At 38.1% G+C, this 12,743-nt stretch overlaps 1 protein-coding gene across 1 annotated transcript in view; it reads left to right on the top strand.

The window, feature by feature from the left end:
• LOC126469699 (apolipophorins) overlaps positions 1 to 12,743 on the top strand; it is a 738,135-nt gene that overhangs the window by 338,930 nt on the left and 386,462 nt on the right. Inside the window, exon 37 of the mRNA XM_050096873.1 lies at positions 7,836 to 7,968. Within this exon, the coding sequence (XP_049952830.1) occupies positions 7,836 to 7,968 (133 nt within the window). The remainder of the gene's footprint in view (positions 1 to 7,835; positions 7,969 to 12,743) is intronic.

The following is a 12,743-nucleotide window of genomic DNA, read 5'->3' as shown; positions in this document are numbered from 1 at the left end:
GTGTGGGTAATATTTATTTAGAGAAGGGAGACTACAGAGGGAAGAGAAAGAAAAAGTACTGGCTGAAAAAACCCCACAAAACTTATATGCAGTTGTAGTGTGAGTGAAGAACGATGAACATCTAGAGGAACTGTGGTGCAAGTTCAAATGTGTTGTCTTTCAAGTTCTAGAATGATGTATACCTAACAGAATAATTTAAAATGACAGATATCCCACTTTCTGTTCAAGCAACATCAGGAAATTTTTGACAAATGCCACCTATTGCACAATATGTAAAAGCAAAGCTTAGTTTGTCTACAATACTGATTCCCAACAAAACAGATTCTGTTCGTGGTCCACCAGGAGAGTATCAACTTATGTATTTCGATTTTTCTGCATACTTTTATAGTTCAGTTCACAAATTATTTGTGTGTTTGTGTATTTAAGTGGTGTAGTGTCATGTTTTAGTAACTGTTTAGTGCAGATTTACACTGGTTGTTGTGCAGTTGTCATTTGTTTTGATTAACTAATGATCATTGCAGATAGCTCAGCCAGGCACCAGCCTCCATTCCTGAATCACTAGGAGAGAAGGTTGTTTGTTTGTGTTTTCAAGCATGCAGTGAACTAAGGTCACAGAGAGGCTCAGTGCTTTCAAGTAGCTTGTGTTTCCATTTTCAACAAATTTTATAGTGCAAATTCATGGTGAAGACAACAGCTCTTGGTATTGTGTGTGGTTTATTTTCCCATTAAAATTTCAGTTGTAGAATGTGTAGGGTGTAGGCATGCTGTGTGCAGATGCTGGAGGAGCTGGCCATAGTTTGTGAACAGCTGAAGACACTGCTGTCTGTGGTCAGCTGTTTGCCAGCCTCACATGTCAAAATTTTAGCAGTAAATTGCTGAATCATTTATAAAAAAAAATTCCTGAATTTACTGCCCTTCAGTAAAATTGTTAGGGTGAAATTATACTCACAATAGAGAGCTGGATGGAACCAAAATAGGAAACTTCAGAATATTTAATGTGGCATAGAACATTTATTGGAAAGACAGGTTAGACACCATAGGAGGGGTGTTCATTGCGGTCAACCAAAGTATTGTATTTATCAAGGTCAAAATTGAGTCTGACTACCAAGTTATCTGGAAGCAAGTAACTACCCCAAGTGACCCTAAATTAATCATCAGCTGCTTTATTGTTCATCTGATTCTGGTGTAAAATAATTCAGAGAAAAATCTGTGCTCAGTACTGTGGATGTACCCCAGTCACATTACATTAGTTGAATCTGACTTTAACCTACTGAGTATAGACAAATACATCTATGGATTCAGAAAGACATTTTCACTCTGCAGCAGAGTGTGCACTGATATGAAACTTTCTGGCAGATTAAAACTGTGTGCCAGACCAAGACTCAAACTCGAGACCTTTGCCTTTCGCGGGCAAGTGCTTGCTTGTGAAAGGCAAAGGTCCTGAGTTCGAGTCTCGGTCCAGCACACAGTTTTAATCTGCCAGGAAGTTCATCTATGGATTAATTGCAGGTGGTACAGACAGACAGTTTCCTGGGCACATTTTCCAAAAACTCTCTTGAGCAGCTAGTTCGACAACCCACATGCACTGGAAATATTTTAGACCTTTTAGCTACAAACGTGCTTGACCTTGTTGATGATGTCATTATAGTGACAATTATTACGAAATTTAATAAATCCATCAAGAACGGTAAGGGAGTACTTATACTGGAAAGTGCAGATAAGCAGTTGTCGGCCTCCTACTTTGGGAATGGACACCACCTAGTTACCATACGATGGAGGTAGAGGAACTATGGGCGTAGTTTAAACTGACTGTTAATTGCACTCTTCAGAAGTATGGGCTGATTTAGGATGGAAAAGACCAACAATGGATTAAAACAAAATTCAGAAAATGCTGAGGAAACTGAGATTGTTGCACTGTCAGTGAAAAAAGAAAACAGAAATGTTGACAGACATAGTTTGTGGAAATACTTGCATCTGTAAAACAGATCAATGAGTTAAGCATACAATAACTTCCAACATCATAACGTAGAAAAAGATATTGCTGATAACCCAAGAAAATTCTGGTCTTACATAAAATCAGTGAGCAGGTTGAAACCTTCTGTCCAGTCACTTTTTCACCATTCTGGTGTGACAATAGAAGACAGCAAGATGAAAACTGTAGTTTCAAATTTCATGTTTAAGAAATCATTCATGGAGGAGGATCATTCAGACATACTGTCACTCAGTCCCCTATATGGAGGACATAGTAATACGTATTCTTGGCATAGAGAAGCATCTGAAAGAATGGAAAATAAGTAAGTTGCCAGGCCCAGATGGAATTTCCAATTTAGTTTAACAGTGTATACCCTTTGGCATTGACTCTTTACTTAACTTGCAGTTATTGTGACTCTCTTGCCTAGTGCAAACTCCTAAGTGACTGGAAAAAAGTGCAGGTGACCCTTACAAATCCCTAAATCTAAGCAGGATAAAAGAATAGATCCACAGCCATACACACCAATATTCTTAACATTGATTTGCTGCAGAATTCTTGGACATTGGACATATTCTAAGTTGTAATCTAATAAATTTCCTTGAGATTGAAAAGCTTTTGTCCACAAATCAGCATGGATGTAGAAAGCATTGCTTGTATATAACTTTCATTGCCATTTTCTCACAAGATATCCTGTGAACCATGGATGAATAGGTGATATGTGAGTGGCTCAAAGACTTCGTAAGTAATAGAACCAGTATGTTGCCCTTATTAATAAGTGTACATCAAAGATGAGTGTATTATCAGGAGAGCCCCAGGGAAGTGTGATAGGACAGTTCTTGTTCTCCATAAACATAAATTATCTGATGGATAGATTTACAGGAATGTCGCTGTAACGGTAACTGTTCACTGATGACACTGTAGTATACAGGAAAGTATTGTCATTGAATGACTGTAGGAGGATACAGGGTGACTTAGACAGAGTTTCTATTGGGTATTATAAATGATAGCGTGCATTAAATGTAGAAAAATACTTTTTAATGCAGATGAGTACAAAAAACAATCCTGTAATGTTCAAATACTTTTTTAATGGCGTGCTGCTTGACACAGTCATGTCAATTCAACATCTGGGTGTAACATTGCAAAATGATATGAAATGGAATGAGCACATAAAGTATGTGGTAGTCTAGGTGAATGATCAGGTTCAGTGTCTTAGGAGAATTTAAGGAACATGTGGCTCATCTTTAAAGGAGACCACATATAAAACACTCATGTGACCCATATTGAGTACTGCTCAAGTGTTTGGAGTAACCACCAGGTCAGATTAAAGGAAGACATCAAATACATTCAGTACACACTGGTAGATTTGTTACCAGTATGTTCAATCAATACTTAAGTATTACAAAGTTGCTGTGTCAACTCAAATGGGAATCCCTGGTGGGAAGACAGTGTTCCTTTCATGTAATGTTGTTGAGGAAATTTAGAGGACTGGCATTTGTAAATGACTGTAGAATGTTTCTATTGCCACCAGCATAGATGAGATTAGATTAGATGTAATTTTTGTTCCAATAGATCCATTGTGTGGAGATCCTGCAGGATGCAAAACATGTCACAAAACAAGAATACACAATAAATATTTACAAAGAAAAAAAAAAGTGCTAATTTATCTTCCACAGATCCAAAGTGAAATTGTCATCATGGGTGTAGAATAATGCACATTGTATGTAAGGACCGCGAAGGCAAGATAAGAGCAATTAGGGCTTATATGGAAGGATATAGACAGTCATTTGCCCTTGACCAATTTGAAAGGGGAACAGGAAAGGGAATGCCTAGGATTGGTACGAGGTGCCCTCCATCATACATCTTGTAGTGGGCTTCAGAGTATGTATGTAGATATTGATATAAATGAACTCTAGTGTGACTCTTACTTGAATGCTGCAGAAGTCTACTGGATCCATATGGAATTGGTCTTACATTTTGTGTATATACAATGAAGTGCAGTGAATAGCCACAGCAGAAATCTTAAGTAGCAGACAGTTGTTGAAGGACACAATACATTTCATGAGAACCTACTTAGAAATCCGGAGGAACTGACATTCAGGCCAGAAACTGTGAATACTCTTTATTATCCTACAAATTGATTCCATAGACATAAAAAAGGTAGATGTTAGTCAATAACATCACACACAAAGTATACAGTCATTCTTCCCCCCACCCCATCTATGAATTGAACAGGGAAAAACTTAAATATGGTACAATAAAAATTATTCTATGCCACACAGTTCATACTTATTTGCAAGATACTGATGTGGCTGTAGAAAGCATGAAACTGCAGAGGCCAGATTTGTTTAAGTGTGGCTAGATGTCTACCTGGAAAATGATGTATATCATTTGGGAATGTCCCAAACTACATAAGGAAATATTTTTTTGAGAGACATTCCTGTACACTTACTTGAAACTGATCTTTCAAAAGGGAATACCATCTCCATTATTCCAGCTCAGAATTAAATGTGGAGATTGTAGTTTCAGTGGTTTTATTTTGTGCATGTAGTGTAATGAAAATTTGATTTTTTAATGTTGAGAGAGGTCAGTGTCATGTAGCTGCCCTCTGTATTCAGTTTGTGCACCAATGGTAAACATCTCACTTTTTGCACACACATTAAATTACTTTTATCATGCCAGAACTGAGCAGAGAGATGATGATATGAACACTGACAGACCAGAATACTATATTTGCAATAACTCTCAATGATGTCAAACATGTCAGTATGTTTCAAAATAAGATTCATTTTGGAAAAAAAAAAAAAAACTGTATGATAAACTGGGATGCACACCTTAAAACTTTCCCTTTCCCAATAAGATGTTCTACGGGTTGAGCTGTCCAGACTGTGCAGGCACAACTCACAGTACACCCTTGCAGCTATAATTTGCCTGTACAGAGGTACTAATTTTCTGGAATTAGACATACTTCAGTAGGTAATGGCATTCAGAAAACTTTTAGGAGTATTATATATTTCAGTTAAAAAGTGTGCTGTGGTTGCCAGTTCAAACCTAATCAACAGTAAATATTTGTTATTTAATATTTACCATTACTGAAAGGTTCTTGAAATTTATTTTGTTTATAATGCTTGTATATTCTGGAATGTTCAATGTATGTGAATGCCAGCATTCTGGAATGTTTGATGTTTTCGTAAATAGCTGTTTTCTCTGTCCAGGAATTCAGTTCTGTTCTGTCTGTCTGTTGGTGTTTATAATAAATGTGCTTTCAGTGATAAGTGTTTTATTTCAGTGATGACTGCTTCCAGCTCTGAACTTGACCAATGTTCCAAATAGGAAACATAAAATGTTTGCATTTAAATATAAAGGCAGTTGCCTATACAGACTAGAACTAGAATACGAGCTGTACATCATTCTCGCAGTCCGTATATTCAGGAGCCCAATGGATTGCTAGCCAACAGTAAGTAAGCTGCACATCTTGCTTCCATTGGTGTTGTCCAGAGACACTTCTCAGGATCTGACAAAATGGTAAAAATGATTCAGCTGAGTTACCAAATACAACAGGTGGAATGAAATGACATGTTTGGCAAGTGTGTGTTTTTACTTGGATGGCACAACACAGCATTGGTTCAAGAACAATGAGGAGAAGTCAATAGGTGGGATAAATTCAGGGCAACAAACAGCACCAAGTCTGCTTAGCTGAAGAACAACTGGAGAACAGAGTCCAATATCATGTTGAAACAATAGTTCTGCATAAGGAATGTGTTAGCCCTATGCCAAGTTCTGGATCCACATATGACTGATGCTGACAAAATCTCAGACTTGATCAAAAAAGTTGCAGAAAACATGTATCAAGCCCTTCTAGTAAAGGACGTCGCAACATCTGAGGAAATCATCAAGGGCTGACAGAACATTTAGAAAATGCAACAGAAAAGAATAAGGGAAAAGAAGTAACACTGAATGCCAAATCTGACCCCTGTGGCAGTTATGAAAGGCCATGGTGACCTCATCTCTCACACATGCCAGGTAGTGAGAGAAGAGAAACAGCATTTTATAGGAACCAGTACTGTGGCACCAAGTAAACGAGAGATAGCAGCCATGAATATAGATTCCATACCACAATAGGTAATAGAGACCATAGAAGAAGGTTCTGTTCCAATATCTGCCACTAGTCGAATGAGCCAGGAAGAATGGACTCGGTCTACTCTGACCTATGCTGCTGCAATCAAACAACAAACCAGTGCCTAACCAAAGCAAGTACAACTGACTTCTCTGCTAAGTATAACACCCTACTGAAGAACATATATTTGGAGGACAGAGGACAATATGATGGTGCCCTGGACAAGTTGTACATTACTGCAAAGAAAGAAAGCAAGTTTTTATGACTACTATGCCATCAGATGTCAACCATCACAACTCTTCTAATCACATTAGTCATCTGTAGGTGAATATAATCAAGCTTTTGGACAAAGCTTATTGCTGTACCCTTGTTGAGCTCACTTCACAATACATCATAACCAAAGCCAATTGCTGTATGGAGGTACCAGCAACTGGCCTAGCCACAAAATTCAGAAAAACTAAATGAGCTAAACATAGATACTTCCAGTTACTTTATGGCAGATAAACTATTGAAGTCTGATCCTTGTACTGACAGATATGTATTACCTTTTTGGATTTGAGCAACACCAGAGAGACCATGAAAAGTTATACATACAAATCATAGTAAGAGAAAAGTAAGTCCTTTTAGCAATCCGGGGCACTCTAAGTGATTCTTCTTTTTATGTACCAAACATACCACTGTATCTCCAAAATTGTAAATGATCTTTAAGTAATTATACTGTGGTGTATAGATATATTAATGGCTCTGCTTGGTCGGATCCTTCTTTTATAAAATTATATCCATTTATTTATAACTAAGCCAAGGACTTCAAATTCCCATTTCACCACTTTCTTCATGCTAATGGTAACTGGTAAATTAGTTTTACATGCCATTTTTGTGAGTGTTGTCTATATGTTTTGGATCACACACAAGCCATGGAATCTCAATGTTCTTTCATAGGTATTTATGTTACCAGCATTCAGTAACAGAATTGTGTATCAGATGCTTTTTCCCATCTGTTATATAAATCAAAATTGATTTGATCAATATCCCTCTCAGACCAAAAATAGTTCACAAAACAGAATTACGGTATTAACATTTGTACAACCAGATACACAATTTACTTTCACAAACATGAAACAATTTTTTTTTTGCATATAGTCATCTCTTGAAGTGAATATATTAATGTATTAATAACGACTACTGCTGATTCTGCCTGTCAGATGCTAACATCACATAGCTACACAGTTGTTCCAGAAAGACCACAGATCACTCTGCAATGCCATTATGGCTTGCACAGTTTATATGTCGTCATCTTGTTGCACTACAGTATTCATTATTTGTATAAACTGTAATGCTTTAAGTTTGTTTTAATTGTTCCACATTTGAGCATGCCTAGTACCTTTGTCCCAAAACTGAAACAGTCTGAGAAATGGAGTGACACAAGAAAAGATAGCACTGAGCAACCGAACTGTATGTGCAAGTAGTTGCTTCTTTATACTTATATGCTCCACAGCATGAAACACTTCTTAACATGGAGTTAAATGATACCTCAGTCTAGGAAATTTTCCTTTTCTTAATATGCATATTATGATAGAAGAAACATCTTTTGGCAGCATCTGTGGTCACACAAATATTTTTATAGTTTTAAAAAACCTTGATTTGTTTAAAAAGCTTTTTATTTTTTAGGAAAACTACATCTTCAATCAAAAATTGTTTTATTGGAATGAACCTTTATGATCTATTTGTTTCCTATTTTATTTTTTACAGGCATGCAGTTTTGCAAGCCACCATTTCACAAGTTCAAAAAAATAATAACTTAATTAATGCGAATGTAAATGCTGATGAAACATCATACACATTGATTGGAAGTATAGAGCGTGATACTCAGCATCCAGTAAAGGTAAATGATAAATCTGCATTTACTGTGTGTGTGTGTGTGTGTGTGTGTGTGTGTGTATTATATTGCTTACAAATACATTAATTTAATCATGTGTGATGAATGTTTTATGTTGTGGAAGCAGTAACTGAATGCTTAATATGTTTGTCTTGTTGTGAATTTATTCAATTTAACTTTCATTTTGCTCATAAGGTTTCACTTGGGATCTGATCATGAGCTCTACCATTTTTAGTTCTCACAAAAAGTTACAGAATATTGAAAAGATCACTCCAGTAGATGGCAGAATGTTTGATAGAGGAAATAAATAATGCAAAAATGCTAATGTGTAAACTTGGGAGCTAATTTACTTCTGTACAACGTAAAATAGAAATGATAGAAAGTGTTATGATGATTTGTGGTATTTATTCATAGTAATTAGGTGTGGACAGAATTCAGATTAGTAAATTCAGGATGTGTACGACCTGGGACAACCAGGAGATCCAGGAAAACCCAGGAATTTTTTCATCCAGGAGAAAACCAGGAAAAACCCAGGAATCTTTTAGGATTCCGGGAATTTTTCATTGTTTTCATTTTCAGTTAAATTTTTGTAATTTTGACGTAAGAACCAAGGATATTACTGTATCCTGCTACTGCAGAATAATACTTCAACAATAAAACATAAACAAGAAAAAAAATGAAAATCCACAGTACTGGCTAATTTCAACTGTTCACTGCATTTCAAGTGCACGTTTTCATCTTCTAGCATGTGTGGCATTATGCCATAAGAAAGAACCAAACATGATATATCACAGTACTGGTGCTCCAAGAAAACTTACATCCTGAAAACCACACTGAAGAGCTTAATATCAGGTTGAGGTCTACTTGATTGGGAATCTGGACATATGAATGTGCGTTTTAAGTATGCACTTTAAATGTGCACATTTTAGTTATGGTTCACAAAATTCCGATGCTCTTGGAGGTTTTTTTTTTTTCCACATAATGTATGATCTTTCAATGTTTGCCTATCAGTGCACTCTCTGGAAACTGCTGAAACAAACCTATTTCTAACAGGTTGCTGGAAAATATTGCGAATGGTGGTTTGTCATTATTAAAAATTTTACTGGCACATTTGTGTGCTTTTTAAAGTGTAACACACACAAAAAAGACCAACATTATATGCGAAATCGTAGCTTCTCTTGCAGCTTATTAACCTTAGAGACCAATATTATATGAGAAAGCTTTGCTTTCTTGTAGCAACACTACATAACAGTGATGTTGCTGTTGGCTAACTACATCATCTGTCTATGCTCTCAGTATCTGCTGCCATCGACTGCCGAGATCACATGACATGAGCTATGACTGGCTTACAGAAACACATCGCAATCTCGATTTCAATTATTCGGAAAGTAACATGCGGTGTTTGATGGAATTCCAATGTATACTTTTGTAATATGAAAATACGCAATGTACATGTTGCTGCACATAAAAGATATTTCTAAAATGCGTCTTTTTCTCTGAGTTTCGTTTTCTAAAGTGCCAGGAAATTCTCCACCCGTGTATAAAACCTTAACCATTCAAAGGATTGATAGGGGGAAATGTACTGTCACTTAACATGGAAGAAAGCATGTTTTCACCTGAAGGAAAGTGTATTTTTAACCGGGAAATCTGGGAAAAGTCCGGGAATTTTTGTTCCTTGTCCATGTATACACCCTGTAAATTGTATATATGTACAAAAGAAAACTAGAAATATGCCTACATATCATGTTGCCAGAATGTTCCAAACATTATTCATCCCATAAAATGTCAGGGAGTTTTCTCAAGATGGTTGGCTGGCCAGTAGGAGGGAGAAACCTGTTCTGTTACTGTCATGGAATCATAAGAGCAGTGGTATCAACAACATAATTTATTCAGCAGAATTTATATGGCCACTGTTATTCAGCAGAATTTATACGATCACTGTTGAAGGTGTCATGGTGGTGTCATTGATCCTAGGCAGCAGTGCCCTCCCCTGAAAACATGTGGAAGAATGTGGTGGCAGCAGTAGTTGCTCCACTTTGCAAAGTACAGTAGTGAGGTGTCCTTGGGCTGTAACTATGTCCAAGTTATGCTGAACTGCTGCAACAAGGCTGGCTGTGCACTGGATGCAGCAACTGGCTGCACTGGTGTCGCTGCTCGCAGTGTCACATGGCAGTGTGGGGGTGAGGAGAGTGGTGCCCTGAAACCAGGACCTTGGTGATGAGTAGACCATCATTAGCCCGGCAGTAGGTGAGGTGCAGGAGGCTCCCAGATGCAGACTCCAAATCAAAGACCTTTTGGAGACACGCAGGGGTCAGATGATGACAGCCAGCAGGTGGCCCCAAGCAGATGGCACCAGTTCCGACCCCATGACAATGATTGAAGACACCACCCATAGACCAATGGCTGATGGAGACAGGGTCCAATTGTAGATGGGAAGATGGAACTGGATGCCCCACATAGGATCAATGACTGGTATAGAGGTATTCTCTGAGCAGACGCAGTCAATGATAGATAATGTTAGACTGCAGTAGCTATTATTTAATCTGACTTACCCCAGTCTCACTTTGTGTCATGTAGAGGTGCCCAGGCAGTGCAGCATGAGGTAATACTCCACTCCATTGGGTTGGTGGCAAACATCATGCCCCTCGGCACTTTTCTGTCCCACACATCAGAAATTCACAGGCAGCAGGCTGGTCCATCTGCCCACGGATTGTGAAGTCCACAAGGAAGGTGCTTGCGCACACTTCTCTTTCCTTTAGAATACCTGATCTACCAAATCACAGGTTGCTGCTAAATCTGTTAACGCTGTATCAGGCATTTTACACTTGTCTTTCTGTAGCTATTTACATTTTCCTCTGTGTTTTTCCAATAGTACTGTTGAAATCAAACTTCCCTTTGACTGGTATCCTGGTGACTACTTACACTGTAAGTGTGACCCGCTCAATTGGTATATGGTGGGTGCAGAGTTCAGGAGGGTGGGATAGATAGATATAGAGTGCCCAAACTAGAACCAGATTTAGATTGGTATTTGATGATTCAACATGTATCACTGTGATTTTATGTTGATGTTGACCACAATACTGTTGTATGTGTTAAAACATTTGCTATGCTCAAATATGCCCCTTCTGCACTGCCATAAACTTGACTAGAGAACTGAGTTGTTTGGAATCCAAGGCATTGTTCAGGAAATTCTGGTTCTTGGAGGTTGTGATACCAAAGCTTCATTGGGCAGGTGCAGTAGGGAATAAGTCAGGTTCAAAATTGTAGCTGCTGTTGTAGTAGGAAGTGAGCCAAGAAGTTGGTCCCAAACCATGACACATCATACTGTACATATACTACTACCTTGCAGTTCCAAATGTCCTGCACCTTTAGATCATTGCTCATGGCAATTTGCAATAACTACCACTGGATCATATGCTGAGTACACCCATGTGCTTTTTCCAAATGAGGTTGCAGTGCAAGGATGTCCTGCAGGCACACACCTGCTCTAGTCCCTCCTAATACCAGTTCTATTTTGCTCTTCCCAGCGGCTGTCTGGATTATCCTGTATGAGCATACTGTAACTCGTTCTCATTGTCAACACCACAGTTCATTTTATGATGTTAGTGTGTGGCTTTTCCCTCGTGGCATAATTGTTAGTATTTCATTCGTCCTGACTTGCACAAGCTTCTCCAAGCCACCCAACTCACTGGATATGGGTGAATAGTGTCATACTCATATTGGATGTTGATGCCTGCTACTGGGACGGTAATTAGCACATATAGATGAGTGTGGTCAGTTCTGACCCCACTGACACAAGATGGTAAAACAGCAAGTTTTCTCCTCCATCAGTATAATGCCTGACACAAGCCAACTAGGAATTGACTTGGTGGGAACAGGGTAAAGGTTAACTGGCCATTTTCCAAGTGGTGTATGGATTTCTGTAACTCTGTTGTCTCAATGTGGGCTTCACCTACACTGTTGGCATGCATGGCCCTTGCCACAGCCAGCCAGGCATCCAGTTGGTCTAGCTGGGCCTTTATTATATGTGAATCAAGTTTCATCTTCACATAGCATTCTGGTATTGTTCAACACTCCATGATTCAGACATCTTAGCTGCATAGTGTGCCATTTGGCCAGGGTTCTGGGACTCCAATTGCTATTAAACAGCTGGTTATTTCCATTTTGTACCTTCTTATTATGCCTTCTACTTTGACTATATTCCTGTTCTGCATTTCTAACTTTCCCACATTTCCTACATTGTGGCTGATGACAATCTTGCCATTATGTGGCCCGTACATCGACACAGTAACATTTGACATCAGTAGAAAAAGTTCTTCTCTTATCATGGTCTCAATTTACCACATTTAATTCCTCTTAAGCCATAAGCCATTGCTGTGCCAATGGCTCTAGCTAACCTTTTGGAAATTCTGTGAGTACTTTCCTTGACACATCGGGTGGTAGTCCCCACAAAAATGCATCTAACATGCTCTGCTCTGCTTCTTGCAGAAGGACCTTATTCATATGTATTAACATTGAGTTTTTTTATTCTATTCATGAAAGTTTCAATAGATTTGCTGTGCTTCTGTGACATGCTGTTTAACTGATTGTGATAGGACCTACAACTATTCTGTCTTCTTTGCCACTGTACTAAGCCTTTTTCAGTACTTTAAAAGTTCATGTATTTCTTAGGTCATCATGTTGCATTATATATGTCTTATCATTCCCTGTTAAATATAATTTGGCCATCTGTAACAACTGTTTATCTGTCCAACAACACAGCTTTATAGCTGTGAATAAGT

This window comes from Schistocerca serialis, chromosome 3 (genome assembly GCF_023864345.2).
Source record: "Schistocerca serialis cubense isolate TAMUIC-IGC-003099 chromosome 3, iqSchSeri2.2, whole genome shotgun sequence".
Taxonomy (NCBI): Eukaryota; Metazoa; Arthropoda; class Insecta; order Orthoptera; family Acrididae; genus Schistocerca; species Schistocerca serialis.
The sequence above is the reverse complement of the archived record's forward strand: the minus strand, read 5'-3'. Positions and strand labels throughout refer to the sequence as shown.